At 52.2% G+C, this 27,731-nt stretch overlaps 1 protein-coding gene across 1 annotated transcript in view; it reads right to left on the bottom strand.

The window, feature by feature from the left end:
* Window positions 1-757: 757 nt before the first annotated feature.
* The window catches only part of CPXM2 (carboxypeptidase X, M14 family member 2), an 81,802-nt gene continuing 54,828 nt past the window's right edge, over window positions 758-27,731 (bottom strand). Inside the window, exons 7-14 of the mRNA XM_053923335.1 lie at window positions 22,794-22,882; window positions 15,662-15,785; window positions 14,312-14,508; window positions 12,980-13,159; window positions 10,480-10,774; window positions 6,310-6,449; window positions 5,259-5,358; window positions 758-2,110 (exon numbers count right to left, since the gene is read on the bottom strand). Of these exons, the coding sequence (XP_053779310.1) occupies window positions 1,857-2,110; window positions 5,259-5,358; window positions 6,310-6,449; window positions 10,480-10,774; window positions 12,980-13,159; window positions 14,312-14,508; window positions 15,662-15,785; window positions 22,794-22,882 (1,379 nt within the window). The 3' untranslated portion in view covers window positions 758-1,856. The remainder of the gene's footprint in view (window positions 2,111-5,258; window positions 5,359-6,309; window positions 6,450-10,479; window positions 10,775-12,979; window positions 13,160-14,311; window positions 14,509-15,661; window positions 15,786-22,793; window positions 22,883-27,731) is intronic.

The following is a 27,731-nucleotide window of genomic DNA, read 5'->3' as shown; positions in this document are numbered from 1 at the left end:
TGTAGCGGTGGCTCCTCAGGCTGCTGTCAGAGCCTGGGGGCGTGGTCTGCCATGAAGAAACTCAGGCCCAGAGGCCCAGACCTCAGGGCTGCTCCAGGACCAGGTAGGGTTTCCAGAAAGGCAGTTAACGGAGTGTTACCCCGCACATCCCACCCCGGCCGCAGAGGGCAACACAACTTTGGCCACTCTGTGCCCCTCCGTGGGCCTCTCTCTGTGTTCCTATGTCTAAATCCAGGGGAGTCGAACTAGTTCAAGGACAGAAACTTGAAGCATCCCCGCTGTCACCCCTTCCTATCCCCAAAGCACACATAGCTGACAGGTTGCAGCATTCCTTCCCTCCGAGCCAGGACCCTGCCTCAGAATCCTTCTTAACACAGAACTCCAAGCAACTACTACCGATAAATCAGAGTTGGCCTGCAAGAGAAAACCTGGTTGCGTCCTAGGACTCACTGATCTGGGAGGCGCCCCTCCGCTCTCAGGACCTGTCGTTCTCGTCTGTACACCCAGGAGGCACCGCATGACCCTACCTGCCACTCTGACTTCTTTTCTCTAATTTTCCCTGGGCTCCTTGCGCCTTGGTGGCAAACTGGGGACTGTGTTTAAGTGGCAGGGGACAGACGGCCTCCTGGGGTCAGCTCAGCCGCAGAATCAGGCTGTGGGGAACCTGTCTCTACGGCCTCCCAGCCAGTCCCGCTGGGTGTGATGGCAAGGCTACCCAGGAGAACCACACGCCACAAGCATCTTACCATTTGCTTTCTTTATTTTTCTCATTCTTCCCAGGTCAGTGAGGCGGCAACAGTAATAAAAAGTGACACAAATTTTCTCGCATGGCCATTCGGTAACCCCCCCTGAACCGACCGACGCTCCGCAGATATTAGTTCTAAGAGCTTGTCATCACATTCAGTGTGATCTGGAAGGCCTGGTATTCCATACGTGGGAAGTGCCTGCTGTCGCGACGCCAGGCAGTTTAGGAGAGCTTGCTTCCGTGGGAGGAGGAGCGTCTGGGGCAGAGAGAGGGTCGCACGTCAGCCTGCCGTCTCTTTCCACGTCCTAGCAGCTCACAGGGGAGCCGGACTATAGATGTGGTTCCTTAGGAGGCTGGCACCTCCTGCTGGTACCACCCAAGGAGCCCCCAGGGCTACTGGACCAGCAGGAAATTGGGGGGTTCTCTGTAAACCCAGTATGCATGCAACCAGCCCCCAGGCATGCCTGCTGCCCAACCATCACTCTTGAATTATTTCAGCCATTCTCCCCTTCTGTGAGCATGTCATTCCTTTGTTGAAAAGGAAATAAATGGACTGAAGAGGTCGCCTGCCTGATGCTCACTTGGTAATGCCTCTATTGTCAACAGCTGTACAACTGATTCTCAGCAGCTTGGGATGTCCTGGGGCCAGAGAAGATGCATTCTCTTAGAAGGCCCATGAGCATCTTGAAGGGTGACACAGGGGACAGCAGGACCCCAGGAATGCAGCAAGTTCAGCCACGCACGTGGCAGATGCACAGGGAATCTGCTGTCACGCGAACAGGGGAAGCACCGGAATCCCCTCCTGCACAGCCAGGAGCCCCTGAGCAGGCAAGCTCTTCTCTCTCTCTCTGATTCTGCTTGACTTGCCCAATTTGCTCACTCCTACCAGCCTTTCTCTGCTGCTCTGCCCAAGTTATCTGGATACATGGGAACAAAGAAAAGACAAGACCCCAAGCCTTCAGCCCTCCCCTGGGGACCAGACTTGCAGTGCACACATTCTCCCAGGCCTTCTGGGATTCCCGAGCGAACAACAGGGAGGGCGTCCTCTATGGAGCTATGACTGGGGCGGTTCAATCTGCTGGGGTCTGGACGTGGCTCAAGTGTTGGGAGGTCACCCTCGCTGCCGTCTCTTCCGCCCCCGCAGCTTCAGCTGCCGGGCTGGCAGGCTGACGGGCTGCTTCCCGAACTTCTCCATGATCTCTCGGATCCTGGCCAGGTTGGTTTTGCTGAGCGTGAAGTTGCACTGTGTGGCACCCATGTCATAGCCGACCATGCAGTTCTTGGTGGACGAGGTGAAGCCCTCTGCCTTGGCTGTGACCACATACTCCCCGGGGTTCAGGAGGCGCCAGTAATCCCCATCGTTGGCTGTGAAGAGAAGGCAGAGGAGTTCGGAGCAGTTCTGGCCCAATGCAGACACTAGCAGCCCTGTTATTTCAAGACCAGAGACAGACTCAGAGGCAGTCTGTGTGGGAGCCAAGCCCCTGTGGACGCAAATTTTTAATGCACTTTGGAAGCCAAGATGCTTTCCTCTTTGGAAGCCCCCTTAATGGTTTTAACAGGCAGGGTGTGGGGGTGCAGACTCCCCACAGTGTTAATACACATGAGCAGAGATGGAGAAATAATCACTAACACTCCATCCGCCGTGACAGTATGTGCCATTCATTGTGAACTTGAGCTTCCAAGTGGTATGCCCTCACTACAAACTGCCATCCTGAAACACCGTCAGTGCGTGGCTTTTGGGCTCTCCTTAGCATAGCTATAAATATAGAGTAGCAATTTAGGGGTGGGGCTCCTCACTTCTGAAAAAGGAAGGGAAGGATGACATGGGACAAGAGCCAATGACCTGGGAGGAAGCCCTGGTATATGTACCTCATTCCACGGCTTTTTCCATGTCCTGGGTCCAAGAGAGACTTGGAGCTGCACAGCTGACCCCCCGCCCACTGCGTCCCACCCCCAGTTACACCACCGGTCAGTTACCCAGCAAGCACCTAATGGGATCTGTATCCATCCGTGGCTCTAGGTTAGGTCCTTTTTGCATAAAGCGGGGGTCTAGGCCAAGGCTACTCCTTGCCAGGAGCCCCCAGCCTGCTGAGAACACAGACCCCTGGCATTAAAAAGTCTGTGAGATGGACAGGAGATGCAGCAGCCCCCACAGAGTGCGCAGCACACGGAGAGGCCCACACTGACCCGCTGACCCTCCAAGCGAAACTCTGATGTGGGTGGTATGAGGGACCCTTTCCTACAGGAGCAATCTGATGCCCGGGAGGTATGGTGTCCTGCACAAGGTCACACGGTAGTAACTAGCGCGTCTTCCAGCGGCAGGTCTGGCTGTCTCTCTCAGGACGATCTGAATGTCCCGCCCGGTGTGAGCTCCAGTGCCAGGTGAGGAGAGAAAGGGCGGGATCTGAGGAAGCGTTATGTCAGCCCTGACGTCCTCTAAGGCACGGAAGGGAACTGCGTACGTGTGTGTGAATACAGGCCCCCCACACAGACGTAGCTATTGCTTTGAGGCATCGTGTTTGAGTTCACGTTACAATCCTGAGTCACCAGAGACCGCCCACGGGATGTCGTGAGCTCACAAGACCTCAGGATGTTAAGGAAAATGAAATACGTCCATTAGCAGTTTGTCACCGGTTCACAGAGTCTGCTCTCTGGTAAACGGGCTCAGTGTGAGAGCCCAGGAGCACCACCTAGGTAGGGCGCCCTGGTCTTTCTGTGCTCTGTGCCTTCCTTTAGTGAAAAATGCATGGTTCCCCACTAAATCTAATGCCATTTCGTGGCTTTTCAGAAGGTAAGAGCCCATCAAGAAGCCTTCGTCTTGTGCCAGGCGGCCTGTGCTTCACAATACAGTTCCCCCTTTGGAGACGTCTCTCTGGGCCCGTACAGCTCCTGGGGACACTGAGGGAGCCAGCCCTTCTCACGTCACATGTCCTGGTGCTGGACCGTGCATCCTTGTCTTCCTGCGCTGGCCCTGCGTTAGGGAGTGGGCACCTCCCTCTTTTTCTTCTGCATCTAACAGTGTATTTTCCCCATGGCACATCCTCCATTAATGCCCGTTCCATTGAGTGGGAAGAAGACAAATACGAGAACATAAATCAAAATGTCTTATGAACACAAGAAGCTGGACATCTTCAGTCTCAACTACTGTGGGGTAACGCCCCACTGAGCGATCAGGTCTGCTTGGGGGTGCACAGGCTGTGGAGCTGCAGGGGCGGCCAGCACACAGCAGGTGCCATTGACACTAGTGGCCGGAAGGGCCAACCCAGGCCCCACCGAATGTCCATTCGATAGCAGGTCAGGTTAGTGTCCACCAAGCAAAGGGCAGTCACATGGCATCTGAGCCTGGTACTTGGCTGACCTATGTACGTGTGTTTGGAAAGCATTCTTACTGGTTTCTTTCTCTGTAGAATTCCATTTAATACTCCTATTTATTTTCCACAAAATCCCTCCTGAAATAAAACTTGTCGGATCACATAAGCATCAGACAGAAACCAAGGCAAATGCAGCGCCGACGCTGAGCACAGAAAGATGGCGAGATGAATACAGGAAAGCGTCGTGTGTAAAGTACGGAATTCAGTGACGTGAGAACGCACTGGGAAGTTATTTATGGGGGAAATGAAGGCAGAGGGAGATGCAACTCCCATTAGCTCATCAAAACTGTCTCCTTGATTACAGGGGCTTGAAATTCAGAGCTCATCAGGCAAAGTACTCTCCGCAGGCTCCGGGGGCCCCGGGGCCTTTTTATCTCTCACTCGATTTAAGACCCTCATGTTTTCTCACAGTGCGTACAAGGCACTAATAGCCCAAGGAATGTTCCAGGCTCTTTTATGAATCACTCTTTTAAAGGGGTTCATTAGCAAAGTTTAAAATACAGTCCTATGCAGAGCAGATCAAATAGCCTCTTTCATTCATGAGGGCTGCCATCACCTCTCAGGTAGCTGGTCCACTGAGAGTTCACTATCACATTTGCTGGCTGGATGAATGAATGAATGAATGAATGCCCGGGGGGGTTACTATGTGCCTAATGCCATGCTGTACTGCGTGAGAACATGGTCCAGCGAAGAAAGAGGCAACTACATGGAAAAACCGTGATGCGGGGTGTCACACAGCAGTTGACCACTTTGTGGCATCTCAGGTACATTCCACCCATTGTCATAGCAGTTGGCCTTTATACCAGGCACGTGGGCAGGCAGCCTGGCATGGAGGGACACATGGCCAGGTCTGAATTCCAGCCTCAGTCCATCCTGATGCCCCAGGCTCTCCGCTTCCTCAAAGGTCAAATGGGGTGACTGGTTGGGAGGACAGGGTCAGTTAACACAGGTGAACAGTTTGGGGGGAAAGGCCCCTCTTCCCCTCCAGGAGGAGAAGCATGGGGGACGGGAAGGGGGCCTGCACTGGCTGGCCCATTCAGTGTGCGCTCTTGGAAGCAGCCTGTAATGTCCATTCATTCATTCAAACACTTCCGGAAAATGGGTGTTTCCTACTGAGAAAGTTTGCACACACATGCAGCTACCTGTTCGGATGTCATGGCTGATGCCTTCTACGGAGATGACAGCATCTGGGATTCCTCTTCCGTGTAAATCCCTTACCACGCCTTTGATGCCACGATGAACCTGCTCGGCACACACGACGAGACACCAGGTAAGCTCACCAACGCACCCCACCCTACCCGCCCAGTGAGAACAATGAACACCAGCCCAGTGCCACCAGGAACGCCCAGGAGGCCACGCCGAGCTCGAGAGCTCCCTGGTGCTGTGTGGGCTTGCTGTGTACACTTCTGGATCCCTTTTGGGTCCCTGCACCAGAAGTCTTCCATGGAAGGGGAAATATCTCAGAGGTTTAAAAAATATTAGGATCTGAGATAGTTCAATTTAAAAAAATCCACTAAAAATAGCATTTTTACGCTCACAATTTATTTGCATTTTCCTGTACTGTAGGGACTTAATGTTATAAACAGACAAGGGTCAGACAGGAGAGGAGAGCCAGACTTTCCTGCAAACAACAGCTGGGTCTACAGGGCCCGTCCCGATTAGCCATGTGACAGAACACAGCAACTCCGGACCTCGTGCCTCAGTTTCCCCGCTGTAGCAAAATGTGACAATCCCAGATGACATGCCAGCTGCAAGGTGGCCAGCTGCAAGCCGAGGAGAGAGGCCTCAGAGGGAGACCAGCCTGCAGGCCCCTTAATCTTGGACTCGTAGCCTCCAGAACTGTAATTTCTGTTGTTTAGGCCCCCAGCCTGTCCATTTTGTTATGCAGCCCTAGCTGACTAATACCAGGAGCCCGGACATGTCACCTCCCTCCCCACAGGGTAGTATCTGAAAACCCCTGGCTACTCTCACCCGCCATGAACCAGTGGGAGTGATCGATTCTGACTTAGAGCTCACTTGGTTGAGTCCAAGCAAGTGCAAACAGAGATGGGTCCCTTCCCCCACTGGAGTGGTTGGCCCAGGATGAGGGTGGCCCAGGACCGTGGCCACACCAATTTGATCTCTCACTTTCAGCCACCTAAAGGGCCTCATTCCTTAGCTACCCCCCCATTGCAGTCTGGGCCCACGCCATACCTGCTCCATGAACACGATTAAGGACTCTCGATTGTTCTCCCATTCCTCTGGCAGCTGGCTCTCGTGCGGGAATTTGTCACAGCCCACGTAGATGGACAGCTCGAAGCAGTTTGTGTGAAGGTAGCTGAAATCGTTGAGACCTGCAAGCCAACCAGACAAGACGTAACTGAACCAGGCTCCAAGTGGCACTGGAAGGACAGCAGGGACACGCAAGAACATGATTCGGAAGATGTCATTTGAACAAGGAGGTGTCGAGTACCCACTACAGACAAAAAGTTAATTAGAGCAAGTGTCCGGGCCAGGTCGGGGGTGTCGAGATGGGGAGAGGGTGCAGCCAGAACGCTTTATGGGGAGACAGGCACCTACACAAGCATCTTGGACCAAAGGAGAACAGAAGTTAGTGCTTTTCAGATAAAATCCTCTTATTTCATTAAACTCAGTTTAACACTACTTTTACAATAAGGGCATCATGCATTAACTAACAGTAAGGATTTTTAGGATTTAATGAAATTTATCTCTGTAATGATGCAGCTCTCAGCCACCACTTTGTAACAGTTTCCTATCCTAACTCATAAAGGCAGCTGTGCAGACCAGCGCTACCTGAGCACCATGCGTAAGCCAGGACCTAGCCCTCCACACCTTCTCCACTAAATCTTAGGTCACTGAACCTCCTCCACAAATCGGCAGAGAGGCAGGCAGCGTAGCACAATTTTACAAATAAGAAAATCAAGGGAGAGAACAGGTAAGAAATGCATCCAGATTGTGTGTCTGAAAAGGGCGAGAGGCAGGGCTGGAAGCCAGATGTGCTGTGGCGGGCTGGGAAGGGGCTGCAGGACCAAGGCACCCGCCACTAGGTCCCAACACGGGCCAGCCCTGCGCATCCTCACATGACCACCGCAGGGTGTGAAGGACCCAGCCTGACACAGAACTGGTCCCTGCATTCATCTCCTAGGGCTGCTGTCACCAGTGACCACAAACTGGGGGACTTAAAACAATAGGATGTGATCTTTCCGTAGTTCCACAGACCAGAAATCTGAGGTCAAGGTGTTATCAGGGCTGTGGCCCCTCCAGAGGCTCTAGGGGAAGACCCTTCCTGCCATTTCCAGTGTCTGGGGCCCCTGGCGTGCCTAAGCTTCTAGCTGCGTGGCTCCAGTCTCTGCCTCTGTCCTCACATGTCCTCACACGACCCTCTCCTCTGTGTCTGTGTTTTCTCCTCTTCTGTTGTGTATAAGGACATTTGTCAGTGATTCTAGGGCCCATCCAGGTGACCCAGAAAGACCTCATCATGAGATCATTAAATTAATTATACCTGCAAAAGGCCAGTTTTCCAAATAAGGTCACATGCATATGTTCTGGAGATCAGGAGGTAAACATATATTTTGGAGGGCTGCCAGTCAACCCACTACCATACCCCACACTTGGGAAAAGGATGAATGAATGTTGGCTGGCGTAGAGTCCCAGTAGCTCTTCTCCCAACATTTTTGTTTTGGGAGAGTGGGGCGATTGACAAGGACTCGGTGTAGTGACATTCTGCATGGTCACCTGGAAGCTCACCCAGCCAAAGTGCCTCTGGGGAGCTCGGAGGGTCACGGGTGCAGAACGCAGAGTGGGTGGGCTGTGTTTCTCCGTGTTGTTGGAGAAAAAGAGCAGGTCCTCCTGTGACCTGACCGGTCTCGGTCCTGTCTTCGCTTCCTCCTCACTTGGCTCACCATAATGCTAAGTGACGCATCGCTCGGTGTGAACGTGTGATTAAGAAGCATGACTTTGGACGTCAAGAGCAATTCTGTATCAATCTGCTGCCTAATCTGTAAAGTCACAGGCAAAATGATACAAAACATATGGTCCCTCTCTCTATCGATTCCAGATTCAAACCCCCATTCACATGTCATCAGCCACAACACGTGTGACAGACAAGGACACGAGAGCTGTGGAGTAAGTGTGGGATGGTGTCAAGTTCACAGAAAATCCTCCGCAGGGGCCTGGTATGGTTGCAGAAGGTTGGTCCAAAGGCCAGGTCCACTCACTCAGCTGAACCGTGACTCTGGGGTCAAAGATGATACCAGGAGGCTTGCCAGCAGCATAGGCAGGCAAGATACTGGGGTGTGACTCAGACAGTTCTTCCCGAGCCATCCGTCTTGCCTAGGGATAGCGAGACACTCCCTGTGTTCTCTCCTGGCCCAGAACCCTGCTCTCGTCACGAGCTCCCACATGGAGCCCAGAGTCCACTCAGGGTGCCCAACACCATCAGGACACCAGCCTTCACTGCAGGGGAGGGTGCAGGAAAAAAGAGGGCCTCACGTGGCCTTTGAGTTCAAAAGCACACGGCACGAACGATGTACATTTGGAAGCGCACAGAGCCCCGCTCTCCATGAACTAACGCTCATCAGCACCGTGCTAATGAGTGGGCGAGACCTGAGCAGAGAGGTGGAGGGGGAGGCGAGGAAATGAGAAATCACATTTCATTAATCCACAAAGAAATGAATCTGCAGGCTTCATCACACCACCAGGAGAATGATTAAAGAGGCTGGAGCTGCCACATGGCTCTGCCACAAAAGGCCCTGAAATAAGGGAAAATATAATTGATAGAAAAAAAAATTAAATGCCGCCGATGTAACTGTGTGGCAGCCAACTGTTCAAAACATTACCATGGACCGGACACTAAGGAATGCAACTGTGCCTTCGCCGAATTCGTCACAGTGGCCAGAAAAATAAACACACATTTCCCGCAAAGATTATTGCAGGTTTGGGGGACTAGAATGGAAAAGCAAGAAGGCTTTTTGACCACTAGGAAATTTTCTTGATAGATAGGGATTTGCATTTTTTTTTTTAAATTTTGTACAGAGCAGAACCACGACAGAGATCAATTAAATGCCTCTGCTTGGTAGGTAGCCACCCAAAATGGCGAGCCTTCATGTTTTAAAATGCCACGGAGACACATATTTCTGCTACTTTTTATTCTCCTTTTCCTGAGGGTGGAAGCACACCTGAAAGGTACGCGAAGGCCGAGTCTCCAGCAAAAAATGTTCACGTTCGCTGGTACGGTGAAAGAGAGAACCTGGATACGCTCCTGAAAGAGGGTTCACGGGTTTCATGAGGTGGGAACTCACCACAACCGGGCGTCTCCAACAAGCCAGACACGGAACAGATGCACGCCTCTCACCTACAGTCCTCACAATAGTCCTAGAGGGGTCACCATTGTCACCATGCCCGTTTTACAAACGAAAGATATGGGGGTCCAGAGAGGTGAAGAAACTTGCCCAGGGCCACACAGCGTCCAACTGAAGACTCAGAATTCGAATCCAGGCCTATCTGACACGGGATATTTTTCAAACGCATCAGTGGCTTGACCAACCCTCACCAAGTCAAGGAAATGAGCAACGAACAATAGGCTTGGGGTCATGCCATTCCCATAGAGAGGGACCTCAGGGAGTGTGACATCCTTATCCGTCCTCAGTGGGGAGCCCCGGGCCAGGTGCAAGCGCCTGTCCTGAAACTCGGACCAGGAATCTCTGTGGGAAGCCTAGGGTCCTGTGTGGACCGGCAGCAGCACCGGGTATCCCCCTCACGGCACTCAGCCGGGCTCCCACCACGTGCCATGGTACGGCAGGGAGGCCAGCCTGCTGACCTCCAGCGGACAGGAGATCTGTGAAGCAGTCTTCCCCACCTGTTGGGCTCAGAGCCACTTCACACCTGAGCATGGGATCCTTTCTGGCCCACTCTGCAGGCTGCAGCACGGGACGTCCTCCACAATGGGAACAGCTCCAACCTGCTCCCTGCACCTTTGCTGGGTTTGCTTTTTGGTCAGATATTCCCGAGTACACATTTACCCACCTCTGGCCCTATAAAATCTGCAATGTTCAGTGGTGAAGAGCAGACCCCGGAGCCCAAGAGACCCCAGCTCTGCCCCTTTCTCGCTGGGGCAGGTCCCTTCCAGCGACCAAGCCCTAGTTATTCCTAAAACAGGAACCAGCCATGCCCCCTCGAAGACCAGTAAGGATGAAAGGGGAGGTTCCGCAGAGGGCCAGGACCTTTCAGGGGGTAACTGTGGGGAGCTAGTATTCTAATAACGCTGACAGTAGGGTTAGGAGGAGGCGGCCCACGAGTCCCTCCCTGTCCCTGTGGTCCATCATCATCTGGCCCCACGATGACAGCAGATAATCAGAGACTTACTTCCAGCCACAGTGTGCCAGGAAGCCCCGTTGACAGTCCCGTCCTCCTGGAAGTCTTCCGTGTGGCACACCCTCCTCCTGGCGTTGGTCATGAGGCGGTGCGTTGAGGCGTAGGAGTAGGCCAGCCAGCGGAACACGTGGTCATCCGGGGTGGGCGTGTGCTCCTGCGTCTTCCACAGGGACCGCACCATGTCGTAGGGGTACGCCACCACCAGCTCGCCCCCCTGCAGGTTGCCGCCCAGCACGAAGGGGATTTTTTCCATCCAGGCTATGACGGCCCTGGTCTCCACCGCCACCTGTGAACATCCCAAATGAAACACGCTTTAAGGAATCAAATAAGAAGAAACCTGCTTCCTTTACCTAGCTTTCCAAACAGGGGCAAGGTTGAAAAGGCAATAATTTCACGGAAGAATCTCAGCAAAATTTTGAATGTCAAAACCTGTCCTGAATGACATGGGCTTTGTGGAAATAATGGATTTACAAAAGAGAAATCCAGGGAAGTTTCCTTTCGTGGGAATATTGCAGTTACTGGCACAGAGGGGAGGGTGGAATGAGAGTGCTGACTTCACGCCGCTCCGAGAGCCCAGACGGAAACACGGCCCGCACGCTGCGTCTCCTGATGGAACAGCACGGCCTCAACTGTATTAACCCTGAGTCAGCCAAGCCCCTCGTCCAGACTGTTTCTGTAAAGGACCAGGCAGTCCGTACGCTTTTTAGACTGTGCAGGCCGTACAGTCCCCATCTTGAGGACTCAACTCTGCAGGGAAGCACCATAGACAATGCGCAGATGCACGAAGCAGGCGGGGTTCCTATAAGTCACTGTTTACAAAAGCAGACCTGGGGGTGTGGCCTGTGGGCTGGCGCTTGCCAGCCCCTGTTCTAATGAGTCTAGTCTGGTCTGAATTCACTGCCCATTTACAAGGCACAGAGGAATATGTTACATGACCTCACAACAATACAATTAGCTGCGCCCAGACAAGGGGAAATGGTACAAGACAGTGCAGCCGTTTATAACCTCGCTGTTACAGGTCAACAACAACAAAATTGCAAGGGAAAAAGAAAGTGATACAGGAGAACTCTGTCACTTAAATGAGACTTAAAAGATTATAAACCCATCAAAATGAATGGGCTTTATTTAGATCCTGCTTTAAATGAGCTGAGAGAGACAGAATGACAATAACGAAATGTAGAGACTGGCTAGATATTTTATAACATTAAGACATAATTTATTTGTAGATGACAATGGTAATAATTTCCAGTTTTAAAAGAGAGCCCCAGCTTCTAGAGATAGTAAGTATTTACCAATGAAATGATATTGCGCCTGGCATTTACTTCAATAACCTTGTAGGGGGAGCAGAAGGTAGGGGGAAGGGAAGGAAGGGCACTGGCTACGTTAGAAACTGAAGTTGGGAAGCTTGATACAGTCACATACTGACCTCTGATTCAGATACTTGTCATCAGTTATTGATCCCTATGAAGGTAATTCCAGTAGAATAAAATCCATAATGAAAAATAAACACTGGAAATCATTGAAGTGAGCTGGCAATGTGCTTGCCTAAAATGTACCATTTCCCACCCTTCCCTGCAGTGGCCAATATCTTTTGACTAAATTCTGGCCAATGAGATTAAAGCAGGAGTATTAGGTTGGAATTCCAGGAATGCCTCTTCACTATCTGAGAGGAGGGCTTCTTTTTAACCCCGCCTCTTCCCTCTCTTCACAGACAAGACAGCTGGAGCACCCACTGCTACTTTGGATTATGACTTTGGGGATGAAAGTCACCTGCTAATGAGGTGGTGGCAGAAAGTTGGGTGAGTCCCTGGTTCCTGATGACCGTGGGCCTTCTACCTGGCCAGCCACATACCTTCCGCCACCAGTCCTTTTATGTGAAAAGAGAAATAAACTTCTACCTCGTGCAGCCACTGTTTCTTTTTTCTGCTGTCGCTGCTGAACCTCACCCTGACTCACAGAGACATTCAAAGACCAGGGGCAAATACCATGGGTAAAGAAGGCAATGAAAGGTTGCGAAATTCTGCGAAAATTATTTCTTGTACGACATACTCTTTGTGAAACGAGCCCTAAGGAATTTGGGGGGAACATTTCTCACCCAATTGCGTTTTTCCTTCCAAAGAGGCATCCCATGTAATAAACCCATGGGGAGTTATAAAAATAAAAATAAGGTATCTCCAGCTATCCAGGAGGACTAAGGACAATTTCACAGCAGAACTGCCATAGGCGGGGGTATAATGATAGTTGCAAATGTGCAAATTGGGGATTTTTTTAAAAGCACTGTACTCTTCCACAGGAATGGAACTACATGATTTTTATAAAGAATCTCCTCAAATATCAACTTGGAAGTTACTTTATTATCTAGCACATGTCCCTACTGTTGGAGAAAACTTATAAAGCAGCAATGGTTTTGTCTCGGTCCTCTGCAGGTGCCAGTGGGCCTTCACACCGGCCTTCCACAGCCCTGCAGACTACGTACGGGTGGTTTGCTTACCGTGGCGTTCTCGGACAGAAACCACTCGGGGACAGCAATGTGGTGGTTGGGGACTTTCCTCGGGGTGTTCTGGCGGTCCTCTGCCTCCCAGAGCAGTGTGTTTAAGTCGGGGAAGTTGTTGTTGATGTCGATGCCATCGTGGGTCCAGCGTCCCAGGGACCAGCCTCCCAGCTCCGAGCCCTGGGGGGTAATTCAGAGTAACAGGGGCCTGCTGACCGCTGGCCAGTGCTGACTCCACCACCCACAGGATGCCCGCATAACCATCTCCAAGCTGTGTCCCCAAGACTCTGCACACCCTCTGACCCAAAGGTGAATCCAGAGCAGAATATCAAGACACCTTCTAACCACGCTTGGTGGGTGATGGTTGATACAGCAACATCACTCCGCAGAGAGGGACTCTTGCTGCGTGGTAGCGCTCAGAAAGTAAGAGGTCCCTCCTTCCCCCTCTCGTCACCCCTGAGAGCTTCCATACCGGTCGGATGAAACACTGAGCGATAATGAATCTGAAAGTCCGTCATCGCAAAATCAACAGCCTCCCTGTCCGGCCCCCAATCCTGGCTCACAAACCCCCAACTGACCGGCTCTGCAAACCCCTATTTGTCTCAATAAACACAACCAAGATTCTGGGTTGGAAAGCGTGCATTTGATAGGTAGCATTGTTTCAAACACAGCTTTCCATTTCATCCCCAGATAATCCTAACTCTATTCTACACATAATTCTATACATAACTTAACCTATACAAACTCTACTTCATGCTCAGAACATGAAACATAAATGACATATCAGAATATTAGAATGACTCTCCTCAGAGGACTGAGGAGAGGTGTGTAAGTAACGGTCAAGGCCAAGGCCTGGGTTAAGTGCTTGTGCAGGTGCCATCACTCTATCCTGTCGTGACCGCTGTATTTCACGTTCACAGCAGTGTTATTCACGTTCGTGTTCTCCAGTCTGCTGGCCTGTGCCCCCGCAGCGTCCCCGTAATTCTCTAATTCTCAGTTCCGATTTGTATCTTTCATAACCTTGTGGAGTCCCTGCCTCAGCAGCGAGACTCAGCGAGGAAGCTCCAAGTATGGGTTGACTATTATTATTATTATTTATTGTTATTACAGGGGGGAAACATCGATTTGTTCTACTTAGTGATGCATTCATTGGCCGATTCTTACATGCACCCTGATCAGGGACTGAACCCACAACCTTGGCATATATCTGGACGATACTCTAACCAACTGGGCTGCTCGGCCAGGGCCCAAGTGTGGACTTCGACTCCTGGCCAAGCGTGCTGTGCATCAGGAGCCCAGGTGTCATGTCGGGCGGGGGCACAGGGCCATTACCCCTTCGTAGGCCTTCTCGTAGCCATCGGGGTTGAGCGAGGGCATGATGTGAATGCGGGTCTCCTCCACCAGGCGGACGATGCGTGCATTGCCGGCCAGGTACTCCTGGCAGAGGAACTGGACCAGCAACAGCAGCAGCTCACGCCCAAGCACCTCATTGCCATGGGCCCCTGCGATGTAGTGGAACTCGGGCTCCCCTGGACTCAGAGACGGGAAAAAGATGAGTTCTGGTCACACTGGCAGCAAAGCAGCTCTTGTCACTTGGTGCTGGGACAAAAGGCACCCTGAACAGTATGAACTTACAGGCTTAGCCCCACCATTCTTTCAAACGAACCAAAATTTTATCAGTGTGGTTTTTTATTCCCAAGCAGGTAACTGAGGAAATGCGTAGAAAACTCTCAGATGACACCAACCCCTGGGCAATCACGTTTATTCCCACTCGGCAAGAAGAGGTACAGGAGCTCCGTGCTGAGGCTTTCAATGCACAAATTGAACGCAAGCCACAGAAATTATTTTTCTGTTTGAGGAGGCAATTATTTTTCTTAAAAGAACTTATTAAATTTCACAAGGACACAAAGATGAGTAAACACCAGCAAAGGACAGTCCAGCAGGGCAAGTCGGCAGTGCATGCTTTTGAAAATTTTGGAAGGGGCCGAGTTTGAGCTTTTTCTTGTCAAAGCCCAGTTTTTACGGGGCTGGGCGCAGGCAGACAACCTCCCCCGCTCACTGCGAAGCCGCTGCCTTTGCAGCAATGAGATTTTACAAGCAGATGAGCCCTTCACAAAATCTCCTGAGAGGAAGTCCGGAAATACTGGTGAATGTTCAAGTTGGATGAATCAGACAAACCTCTGAATTTAAATACCAGGGGATCCCTCAAGGACTCACAGAGCTACTGGAAAGAAAACCAGAGAAGCCCCTCGGACTTGGAGGTGAACAGGGGCTCAGAGTGACTAATGGAAAATGGCTGAAAATAGGAAATACTTAAAAAGAATTAGGGACCTCTTCTAACTTGAGCCTGTAATGACCAGGGAGTCTAGAATTTTCTCCCAGAAAAGGAGCCTGTCCTACCTGCCTCTGGCTACCTTCTCCTTTGGTTAGTGCGCCTGGCCTCAGAACAGAATTAAAAACGGTCCATCTGGAGAAAAGGAGGGCATCTCTAGCGTGAATAAGTCGGCAGCCCACATCGTAAGGCGAGAGGCTCACAGGCGAACTGCAGACTCTCAGTGGGCACGGTGTGTGGGCAGCTCCTGCCCTGGGTCACAAGTGCTCTCACGGGGCCACCAACCGTCTCCTTCACGAGGAAGGCACCAGGCACGAAGGGACACGCGCGTCCCAGAGGGGCTGCCTCACCGACTTCGTGCTCCCCGGGGCGGTCGGAGATCTCCACCGCGTACAGTTTCAGGCCCTGGTGGCTCTTGCCAATGTTGTAAATCCTCGTGATGTTGGGGCACATTTCATTCACGACCTTCATCAGCTGAAAAACAAAACGGGCCAGGACCCTGAGCAAGGACGGCTACCACTACAGGGGGCGGAGCTTCCCAGAGGCAGACACCTGCTCCCCGCCCACAGCCTCCCATGCTCCTCCCCCTAACACAAGCTGGAATGTCCTCCTTGGGCCCCCTCTGCCCTGCCCTCTGTCCCAGCACCCCTTGCCTGTGGTTATCATTGGTTCTCACCTCCCAGGTGGCGGCATCACCTCCCTTGGCTGCAGTTCTCACCTTTTCACTGTTTCTCTCCTTTCTTTTGTCCTCTCACTGGACTGCAGACCCTTTATGGGATGGGCTGAGCCCTTTATCTCTATATCCCTGCCTAGATGCATATTTACTACCCAATATCAGTTTTCCTTCCTAACACAATGAGTGTCTGGGACGTTTGGCTGAGGAGACAGTTGCCACTCCACCCCAGGAGCTCACAGTGCAACGGCCGGGGGCGGGGGGGGGGGGGGGCGAGGGGGCGCGCAGGGAGTCACATGAAGACCTACATCGTGGGTGTGGTTAGAGGGCAGGGCAAGCAGGCTTCCACGAGAAAGAGAAACACAAGTGTGTTGTTTTCTGAATTCTAGAGTCGGCTCATCAGACTGCCAGCTGCCGCTGCAGGAAGGGACAGGCTGCCACGGAGGTAAGGTGCGTTCTGCCTGTTGTAGGGCATAAGCTGCCCTCCGGGGACGGGGAGGACAGACACACCTTCTCCTGAGGTCGTCTCGCCTCCCATCTCCAGAGGAGGACCTGTGAGTGGCCTGTTACATGGTCTGGAGTAGCTGGGTGAAGTTGCTCAGCCCCGCCCCTGGCAGGGGCAGGAGCAGTGGGACCATTCCCCAACCTTGTGTTAATGACCAGGGGTTCGTGGGGGGAGCTCAGACACTGTAGAAGCACCGAGGAAGGACATCCCTGCCAGGGAAGTGAGCAGGCAGGTGCCCATCACAGAGGGCTTCATCCTCTGGAAAGAGGACAGAAGCTGGGTGGCCGGGGGATGGCATGGCCCCCAGGGACAGCGTGGACCTGGATGTGCCCAATCCGTCTTTCAAAAAATTCTTAATTGGCCGAATTATCCATAAAATGTCTTTGTAAATTACAAATAAACACATCTGTTGCAAACTTATGGTGGGTTAAAATCTATGAAGAGTAGAGAATCGGGTAGGTAGTATGTGGAATTTATGATTCCGCAGTGGAGTTCCACTGCTGAGCGCTTCATTTGCCTTTCATAGCATAGCCTGCTGTGTTCAAGGAGCATCAGCAAGCCTTTCCCCAGGAGTGGAGGGATCTCTGGCCGGCAGGGCCCTGTTCCACGACATGTCCACGAGGTGTCACAAGTACAGCCTTGGTGAGGAGCACAGGGTCTCATTCCTTCCCGGGGCAAAGCTGCCTCCCTTTCTGACAACTCACTTTGTGTTACAGTATCCCGGGGAGAGAGAGACAGAGCTGACGCTAAGGGACTCTTCTTGTCCACAAGAGGGCAAGGGCAGAAACCCCTCTGCCTGTGGGGGCAGAGCATGGAGGGAAAGGCAGCTTCTACATCCATCACCACGAGCGACACCGGGTGCAGGTGGGAGTGGAGCCGCACGTGAGATGCCACACGTTTTAACAAGGGACACGTAAGAGCGTCAGCAAGAGTGTCGACAATTGCAGGGAGAAGGTGTCCCGTTTCTATTGATCGTGGTAATAATGTGTTATATTTCTCCATGTGTGACCACCAGGTGACTGTCTCCATTGTGTGGATAAGGAGACTGAGGCTGAGAGAGACACTGAGTGATTAGCCCAGGGTGCCCCGCTGGTACCAAGGGGAGCCAGGGCTTTGGTCCCGTAGGGCCCTTCCCTGTCTGTGAAGATGCAGCAAAGCGAGGAAAAGCAGCACGTCTCTGCGGCTGGGGTTTCTGTGGCACACTGCGTCCCTTCTGCAAGATGGCCGCCACCCAGTCGCCATCTGATCTGGGGCCCCACGGGCTGGTCCCTGCTGGTTGCATTCTCTGCTTCCGGCGTCGACCTCAGTGACCCCTGCTCAGTGAGAGATGTGCTGTCGGGCATTCCGGTCAACAACCAGTGCGGCAGACACACAGCCACTCGGCTCCCCCTTAACTGGGCAATGTACGTGTGCGCTCAGCACGGAGCCTGGCTGGCACTTGATGCCTGACCCCCGGCCCCTCCCATGATGCTGCTGCAAATGTGCTGCCTGTGTTAGAGGTCATGACCTTGACACGGGAGAAAGCCGAATACTGTCTTCCCTTGGATGCAGTCTCAGCCATGAATCGTCAGTCCCCTCTGCTGCCCATCCTACCCACGGGCCAGGGTCACCAAACCAGCCACATGTCACCTCTTCGGGTTGTGGCAATAGAGTGCATCATTGTGCCGTCACGAGCATCTTTTCTGCACACGAGGATGAGAACAGTGGCAGTTGAAGACTTCTTTACAAGGTTCTTGGTAGCCCTCTCTGCACTGCGGCCCGCTGGGCCTTCCCCGGCAGCCAGCTGCGCCCGCAGAGTCCTGGGTGATGATCCATCACACTTGCTCCCGAAAACAGTCAAAGACGATTTTTTGGAGTTTGGGTCTTCGTGGTGAGTGTCTGGGCCTTCATGCGTCTTGAGAGGAAAGACTAGAGTTTCTTCATGGCCTCAGAACAGCGGTTGTCAACCTCTTTCATCTCAAGACACATATAAACTACTGAAATTCTATGGCACGCCAAAAATATATTTTTTGTCGATCTGACAAAAAAAATAGGTATAATCTTGATTCATTCACGCTGGACGGCTATTGCTGTGTTGGCTGTTGTCATTTTTGCATTTGACAGTCTTAGGGAAAGGAGGTCAGGGCCCCTGAGTAAACAGTCAGGTACTGCGTGTTTTAAATTCTCAAGGCACACCCACTGAAAATAGCTACATTCTCCACAGGGGACGACAGCATCTCCAAGGAGGCGGAAATTGGCTCTTGAGGACGCAAAGTCTTAGATATGATAATGCTTTGTGGCCCTCCAAAGCTCAACCCTGCTCAACACAATTACGAGGAAGGAGGATAATTAAAGTATCTAAACAGCCCGCCTCGGAGGGCACTCAGGAAACCGGGGGGAGAAGAGAGCCTGGGTGTGCAAGACTCAGCCTCGTCAAGACTCCACGTCCTCATGTCCACTGTGGGAATAAACTCTGCCGTCCGGGTGCCTCCTGAGTTCTGGGCCCGGCTGCTTCCCTCCTCTCCTGAACACGGAGAAGGAATAGCCCCCTTTGCCGGTAAGCCAGTTTCTAGCAATATGTCAGAAGGAGGCTGTTCATACAGATCAGTAAAGCGACGTGCACGGTGACAGGTGCTGTGGCGTGTCTCATTCGGTCCGGGAGCTGCCCACGTGCTCCGGAGCAGGAAGACAGCCGAGGGAACGGAGAGGCACGCGCTCACTGGAACGTCCGTATCATTACAATCAGGGAGACAGCATGGCACAGGGCTAAGGGTCCCCCCGGGTTAGCTGAGAAAAGCAGGGCAAAGTCGTAACCACCCTCGAAACACAAGCGTGTGGATTCCGTGAACATGGAGATGCACACACTGGGCAGAAAACAAGGAGGCAGGAAAACTGCTGCTTCCTGAGGTCAGTGAGTTCGTGGACGACTCACTTTTAGACTTTTGGTTTGCACTTGATGTTAATAGACTATTGTTTACCCAATGAGTTAAAATGTTAAAAAGGAAAAAAGACAAAGTCCTCTTCCACCATCTTTGCTCCTTTGAGAAACAAACACTGCATCTGATCAAGTGGAAGAGGAATTCCAGAGCAAGGGAGGATGGAGAGAAACACAGTAATGAAGGCACCCATGGGTGGGGCGCGGGAGCACATTGGTCTGGGTCTGCCGGCCTGCTGCTGTGCCCTGGCTACCTGATGTCACCATCCCCCACAGGGGCAGGCTCAGCCACGCCCCTTGAAGCTCACCCCACCCCTCCCCCCTGCTCAGCCCCCAGCCTGAGGCCCCAGCCAACCTCTGCTGCCCTAGAAATCAACACTGCTAGCTGGCTGCATTCCAACCCATTTCCACTGACTTCTTTCTAGCACATCACACTCTACTTACCAGCCAGAACTTTCCAAACATTTGGAACCTGGTAACCCCATGCTCCACACCGAAGTCAGATCAACCTTTTCCTCAAAACCGCCTCTCTTCCTCCTTTTGTGGATGGTACCCCACCCCCTAGGAAGCACACCAGTCCCCCTTTCTCCCCAGCTCACTCCCATAGCTGACCTAGGACTAGCCAGTCCACCTCAGAAATGCCTCTCGCCCCACCTCCTCCTCCCCTTCCTGGGGATGTCCACCTGCTGGGGACTGACCAGCACCCGCCAGTCTGCTCTCCTTACAACTTCCAGACTGATTTCCCCAAGCTCTGTTCCAGGAGAAACAGTCTCTGGTGCTCAGACTCAGCACATCAGCCTCCCCCGGCACTCAGGCTGACCTTGCTCCCAGCAGGTGTCCCCCTATTCCAGAGACATGATGATGTCTCTGGACATCATTGCTAGAATGATGGCTCTTGCTTGGCTCTTGCTGCCCTCTCTGCTCAGAACCCCCTCAACCGTCTCTGCCTGCACAGGCCTGGCCCACCCAATCTCCATCAAAGCCCCCCCACCCATAGCCAACCAGGCCAGCCTTTTCTGCCTCCTACTCCCCAAGTATCTGCCCTGAGATGACCTCAAATAGGCAACTACCTAGCACGCATTATGAGTTTATGATAAAATGAGTCTCTGGCCTCGAGGCCCGAATACAGGAGATGTAAGGAACAAGCAGACAAACGCGTGCTAAGCACCTATAAACCGGGACCGGTGCTGTGAAGGCCTTCAGCTCTCCGGGAATAATTAACTCCTTCTCCCTCAGGTACCAGTGTCTGAGCAACATCCTCGTCTCCCCTCCCTCCCCTCCCCTGGGAAGAAGAGGGCCTTCCAGGTCACTGCTCTGGAAGAATCTCCTGCCCACAGGAGGCACAATGTTCTCAGGACGCTTCCCTCCAAAGGTGGTGCGCTTTTCTATTTTTCTCTTCGTCTTCCTGCTCCTGCTGCTGTTTCTCATTTTTTGTTTGTTATGAATGTCTCTTTCAATTCTAGCATAAACTATCTTGTTTTTTCCCCGAAGTAGAAAGGCTTCTACAGTAACCTAGCAGACTCCATATGGGAAGCCGCTAAAAATGCTGGCTGCTCTCCCATCCCTGGGAGCCAGGGACCCAAGTGGCAAATCGCTCCCCACTGAACACCCTGCAGGGCGGACAGACACTCCACGGTTGAGGGCTGCTGGGTCCTGGGACCTTGGAGGATCATCCAATGTCACCGGCGGGGCTGCATTGGCCACACCAAGGTTTCTCTCAGCTCTAACATCCACCAAAAATGGTGCCCAGAGTTGCCCAGGTGATGACGCACAGTCCCCATCTCTTCTTGCAGGAGCAGAGCCCCAGGTCTGCATGTGGGGTGACTATTTAAAGACACCCACCACCTGGATGGACTCTGTGCAGTTGGCTCATTCTGAAATGCATTTAGAGTTATTGCTTTTGACATTAATTGCACCAAGTTGATATTTGTCTAATTCCTGGGCTCGAAGGACGTCCTGAGATGTTCAGTGAGCAAAGCTGAGTTAACACTCAAATGCTCCATAAAGTGGAGCAGTGAGCAGAATCACATAAACACCCCAGAATGGAGAGCAGCAGGATGATTCACCAGCCTCAAGTCCAAACACATTACCGTGATTTCTGAAGAGCAAGACAGCAAGACAATTTCTTTGGCACATCCCACCTCCGAGTCCATGCTGACGGGTGTCTGGAAGCTGTGTGAGTGTCTCCAGTTAAATGACACAGAGACAAACCGGTTTGTTGACTCTCTTGGATGAGCCAGAGGGCCCTCTGGGCTCAGCCTAATTGCTCCCCAACTTGCACTGGGCAACTGGGTCCTTTATAAGCACCTAGGAGACTATGCTTGGAGCCCTGTTAGTTTGGCCTGGTGAACGCTTGTCCTGCAAATGTATTCAAGAGGGCATTTCTCTGTTCGTTCACTTTCTTCAAACAGATCCTTTGATATCTAAGGATGCCTCATTTGCCAGCAGCCGCCCTCCCCCTCCCCCGCACCTTTAGGAGTCAGGCTGGGAGCAGACCCTGAACAGGATTTTGGAGGCAATGCATTGAGGATAGGGACTGCTCTTTCAGCCTGTCCCAGCGAACGCCTGGTCCCTTCTCCCTCCTGCACCCAGCATGCACACGCCAACCAGAGCTCAGAATCCCCTGGTTTCCATGTTAGGCTGGGGGCGCTCGCTCATCTGGGATCGCCACTCCCTCCTCACAGTGAGAAAAGGCTGGAAGGGTGTCAGCCAGGAGGACTGAAGCCAAGCTACACACTAGAATCATAAGGAGAGCTTGAAAATATTTAGATCCCCGGGCCCTTCTGCTGAAGATTCTGCTTTAATTGGCCCTGAGGAGGGGTTCAAGTACAGGTAGTTTTCCAGTTTCCCCAGGTGGTTTTAATGTGCAGCCATGATTGAGAATCAGAAAACCTGCACAACAAAGGGTGGGGTTGTGTATGCTCAGGGACTGAGTTCCCCATCGTGGAAGGTAAGGGTAACAGTCGCTGCCCACCAAGCTGGTTGGGAGCACCGACCACAGGGATACAGGCGGTGAAGGTCAATCAGTGCGGGCTTCCTGCTGTCACCACCATCACTGTTATTCTAGCTCCTCTTTCTTCCTGGACTCTGCATATGACCAACATCCTTAAATCCGTGAAGCACTCAAACACACAGAGATTCTTGCGAACTAGAGGACTAAGTCAGAAACGTCTGGGGTTGGATTCTGTTTCGACCGTCTGCTGGCGAGAGATCCTCACCCTGGTCACACACCTTCTCGACTTCTCACCCTCGAACCTACAAGCACTTCGTGTGGCTGCAGCAAACCAAAGGGACCGTTTAGACTCTGTCCCCAGCACATCATCCTCGTTTCTGAAAGTACACACCTACTGGGCACACGGGCTGGGGCTCTTTGACAAACGCGGGCCTCACCTGGCGCATTTCCTTGTAGTTGTGGTGCCTGAAGTCCAGGTCGTCGGTGGTGGTCATCTCATTCCGCCGGTGATAGTAGTTGTTTGGGTCTAGGGAGAGAGATGTGATTTTGAATTCATTGGCCTCACGCTCTTCCTTGTGGTGGTTCTATTGGGCACCTGACTCATGTGAGGACACAGCCCAATCTCCAGGTTCTAACATCCCCACAGAGGTGAGAGAGACAACTTTCTAGAAGCTTCTTATGAGTCAGAATTACCCAGTGATGGAGAGTGTGGGCCCAGACCAGGATGCCCGGGCTCCAATCTCTGCTTTTCTAATTATGTGCTGCGCAGCCCTGGGCACATCACTAGAGAGAGTCTTTGCCTTAGTTTCTTCCCCCATAAACAGAAACATACTGGCACCTCTCTCATTGATTTATTGCTGGTATTAGTTGGAATAATCTGTGCATCTGGCAAGCTGTCAGCACTGAATGAATGAATGAATGAATGAACGATTAAGTCAATGAATGAATGCCACACTGCATGCATAAATGGACATGTTTGGAAGTGTGCTGGACACTACTAGTTGCTTGCCCAGCTGTCAGCCCACTGCCTCCCTTCCTCACAGAAACCTGTGGCATTTGGGAACCCCCTTCTCCACTTCTCGGATACATACATCAGCCCCAGCAGCAGGGTCCAACGTGATTGGTCTAAGCCAATCAGAGCACAGCATCCCCTGGCCACTCTTACTGGTCCAGATGGAAGGAAAGGACTTTAATGTCACAGAGGAGGAGTGAGTGAGGATCCTCCCGGGGACAGAACAGAGAGAACTCCAATAACATCAGGAGCTGATGAGTGACCCAGCCTTGGAGCCCAGCTGTCCTTGGGACTTCCAATCACATGAGACAAAGAACTCCCTCACCATTAGGCCCGGGCAGCTGGGGTTCTGTGGCTGGGTGAAAGCACCCAACAGGTGTAATTGGGATGCATTAAGAGGGGTCACCGCCGGGGCCTGGGATTCGGGGTCTGTGGAGGACCTGTCTGCTCCTAACTTAATTCCCCTCCACATAAGTTGACTCTTTTTCCTTTCATGCTTGTGATTATATAAGCATGTATTGTTTATATAATTATAAAAACACAGAACACTTAGAAGAAAGGAGAGACAGGGAGGAGTGAGCAGGAAGAGAAGGAGAAAGGACTACTCAGTGGGCCCTGAGGTCTTTCTCCCAACCTGACGAAAAGTAGCAAGGTGAACAGACCCTCAGCCAGCCCGGTGTCATCTCCACCTGGAGGACTCGGCCAGAAATCCTGGCCAGCTCCGATCTCCCTCCAACCAGAGAGAGCACGGTGCTTGCTTGCTTGCTTGCTTGATTTGAGAGAGAGAGAGAGAGAGAAAGAAGCATCTATGTGTTGTTCCACTTATTCATGCATTCATTGGTTGATTCTTGCATGCGCCCCGACCGGGGATTGAACCTGCAATCTTGGCACATTGGGATGATGCTCTAACCAAGTGAGCTACCCAGCCAGGGCCAGAAGACAGTGATTAGGACAGGTCAAAGTGCTATTTCAGGAGCCATGTAAGCAAAGGTTGGAACCGCAGCAGGTGTGGGTTGGATCCCAGGGGCTGGAAGAATGAGTCTGGAGTCAGAAGCAGAGGCAGTGGCGGGCGATACTCCCGTGGATATCAGGAGCTGTGAGTCCTGATTCGTGCCACCAAGCGTGGTCCACAGACCGGCGGTGTGCCTGCTTCTTGGACCCAGCCCAGACATACTGAATCAGAATCCACATTTTAAAAAGTCCCCGGTGACTTCGCAGGCTCAGAGGTTTGAGAAGTACCGTGGGAACATACTGAGTGCTCTGCTGGTAGGGACAAGGCACACAGTGAGCACGCATCTGCGGTCGCCTGAGTCAGCCACACGTCTGTGTCCCCACAGCCTCCGGTCAGGACTGACTTCACTGATGAAATCAAGGCCTCACGCATTGAGCTGAAAATCACATACAGGCCCCAACAATGAAAAGACAGTTTTTCATGCTCACAGAAGGTTCGCCAGTAATGCTATTAGAAACAAATGGCTGTCATTAAAGAGGAATCATGTGGGAGGGCCAGCTGGCACTTTGTCCAGAAAAGAAAGCAACAGCAATTCAGTTTTAGCCAAAAGTCCCCCCCCACACACACCCCCATTACTTTTCAAGGCTTTCCTTGGGGGACCGCAGGCTGACCCCACCCTCAGGCAAGCCACCTTTCCTTTGATTTCCAATCCTCCGGCTTTCAAAGCGAAGGTACACCATATTTTTCACATTAATTTACACTTAACTTACAGACACGCTGTGTTCTAAGAGCTATTCAGTGCCCTGAGTCCCAGGGGCCTCTTTCCAAAACTCCATAAAGCCTCCTTTGTCTCTGAACACAGGTTATGCCTCCAAGGTCCTTAAGAGGGACTGAAGAAAATCCCAGAACTCTACAAAAGAGCCCCATGCTCAGGCCCATTCTTCCAGCCTTAAGATGAATCCATTTGCCTAAAGACACAGGTACAAATTTCAAAACTGCCTCAAAACCACAGTGTGTGTTTTTCACAACTTTCTGCCTCCCACGTTTTGAGCAAATCCTTCTCTGCTCGTCCGTTTATTCTAACTGGACCCAGCGTTACTGGGAACCTGTTGGGAGTCCAATACTGCAGGGCAGCAGATGAGTGAGGACTGAGCCCAGTCCTCCTGGGGCCTGGAACTTCTAGTACGTTTTTATCTTGCAAACCAGAAGCTCTGTGACCATCATACAACACTCCTCTTTCCCTTTACCTCTGAGCTGTAACAATCCTATTGGTAGACCACAGTATAGGGGACTTCAGCTTCCAGGGCAGAAATCTCTAGAAACACTGTTCAGGAAGTCTTAAACAGAATCAGGGCCTCCTCCGCCCCCACCCGAGAGTCCCCAGGATGTGAGGTGAGCAACGGAAGGGCAGAACCAGGAGAAGCAGAAGCAAAGGTAAGTGAATTTCTCATACACACGAGTTCCGGGAAGAAGAGACTCTGGGGGCCACATTTAGACCACAAGACAACGTCAGGTGTGAGCGGCCGAGTGGGCTGGGTCTTCCTTGCCTTTGGACTCATTAACGTGCATAATTGGATTGTGCTGATGACGTGCACGGAGATGTGTGGGCTGTGCGCCACCTGGGCCCTAGGCTGTGACCGCCAGGGGCAGCATGTGTAAAGGTCTGCTCCCCTCCGGGCAGACTGCTAAGTAACATCTAGAGGAAAAGTGGCCCTAAGTATTTGGGGTTGGAAAATAGAGCCCTTCCGGCCTGTACTTGAAAGCACCCAGACTTCACATTATAACTCTTACTCTGTCTTTGTGAGGCTTAAATTGCCTCCAGGACCTGACTTCAAACACACACACGCACATCCCCCAAGAATAACTTCACAGGAAAATGGTCATTATATTGATTTCATGTCGAGGTTGCCCTTTGTCCTCTCAACAACCGATGAACTCCTGCACACAGCAAGAAACCAGGACCCCCTCTTTGAAGCAAGCCCCCTGGCCCAGCACGGAGAGGGAGGGCCCCGCAGATGCCTGCCCACACCTGGGCCTACACACACCCTGTGCTCAGGACAGCCCGCAGGCCCCAGTTGGCAGCAGGCAGTTCCCGGGATTGCAATTCCAGGAGGAATTGGCCCCCAAAGCGGGCCCAGATGGAAAACCAGAGAGGCTTCCAGCATTCTCCTGCATTGGCCTTGAAGACGCATGCGCCCTGCACACCAGCAATCCCACTTCCTGTAATCAAATTTAACTATAACCCTACAATTGAATAGTGCTATAATTTATACAACAATCCCAGACAGGCACAAAGACGTTCACCATGGTGTTCTTTATAGAATCAAAACACTGGGAACTACTGAACTTCCGACTCTAAAAGGCAGATTAAAAGCATGTGAGTCTGCCCCATGAACTGGGACAAAGGCGTCCACCACACAGATGGTCCCTGACAGTGTCAGCGGCACGAGAGAGGTTTGTCACTCAGTACGTACAAATATACCACGAAGTATCTGTCTGGCGTGCGGGTCGGCAGGCGGGCAGAGAGACCCACCTTTCCCTCCAGTGCAGAGTCTCTGCTCCAAACCTTCACCGCTGGCAAAGCAAGATCAGGGACTTATGGGATTGGGAGACAAGCAATAAGTGACGTCAAATACCCTTTGAAAATGCAGTCGAGTGAGTAAATGGTGGGGGAGGGGACACCTGTGGGAACAGCACGATGGATGAGCGGATGCCAGAGTGGATGGCGCCCTTCACCCTGGCAGTGCTGGAGGGACTGGGAAGCCCCAGGGAGCAAGGCCTGGTCTCACACCACACAAGAATGGGAAAGCCTCCCCGAGCAGAAAACAGAGGAGACATAACCCCAATCAGCGCCCCTTCCTCCCTGTGGCCTGACTGGAGTGGACAGGAACGTTCAAATTCCAACAGGTCCTAATGAAGGGCCTTCGGGATGTTCTGGGGGCCAGTTGCTTGGAGACGCCTGGTCAGGAGGAAGAGGCTGCCACCTATAAACTCCATATGGGCACAAACTCATAAGCAATGAAAGGCCAGGCAGGGCCAGCCAGGGGCCGGACCAGACCAGCCTGTCCAGAGCAGACCCAGTAAGGATCCAGGTGGCACGGGAGAACTCAAGCCCCCTCCTTTCTATCACCCTGAGGTCACGGCCAGACTCCACTGTGTGAACACAGAGCAGCTCACTGAGAACAGGGGTCTCCTTTTCACTGTTTCCTTCAAATACCTACTGACAGACAAGGGGGAAGGGAGAATCTCTGACAGCTTGATTACCAAGGGATCAAAGAGTCAGTAGCTCATTCATCCCAAAGGAACAAACATTCGCCCAAGGACACAGCCCTCCACGCGCGGCTCCTTAAATGGAAAGACGCTGTGTACATGGTCAAGTTTAAAATTAACTCCTACCACTTCCTCTACCCA

This window comes from Desmodus rotundus, chromosome 4, assembly GCF_022682495.2.
Source record: "Desmodus rotundus isolate HL8 chromosome 4, HLdesRot8A.1, whole genome shotgun sequence".
In the NCBI taxonomy this organism is placed as follows: Eukaryota; Metazoa; Chordata; class Mammalia; order Chiroptera; family Phyllostomidae; genus Desmodus; species Desmodus rotundus.
This window is presented reverse-complemented; position numbering and strand designations above follow the sequence as displayed.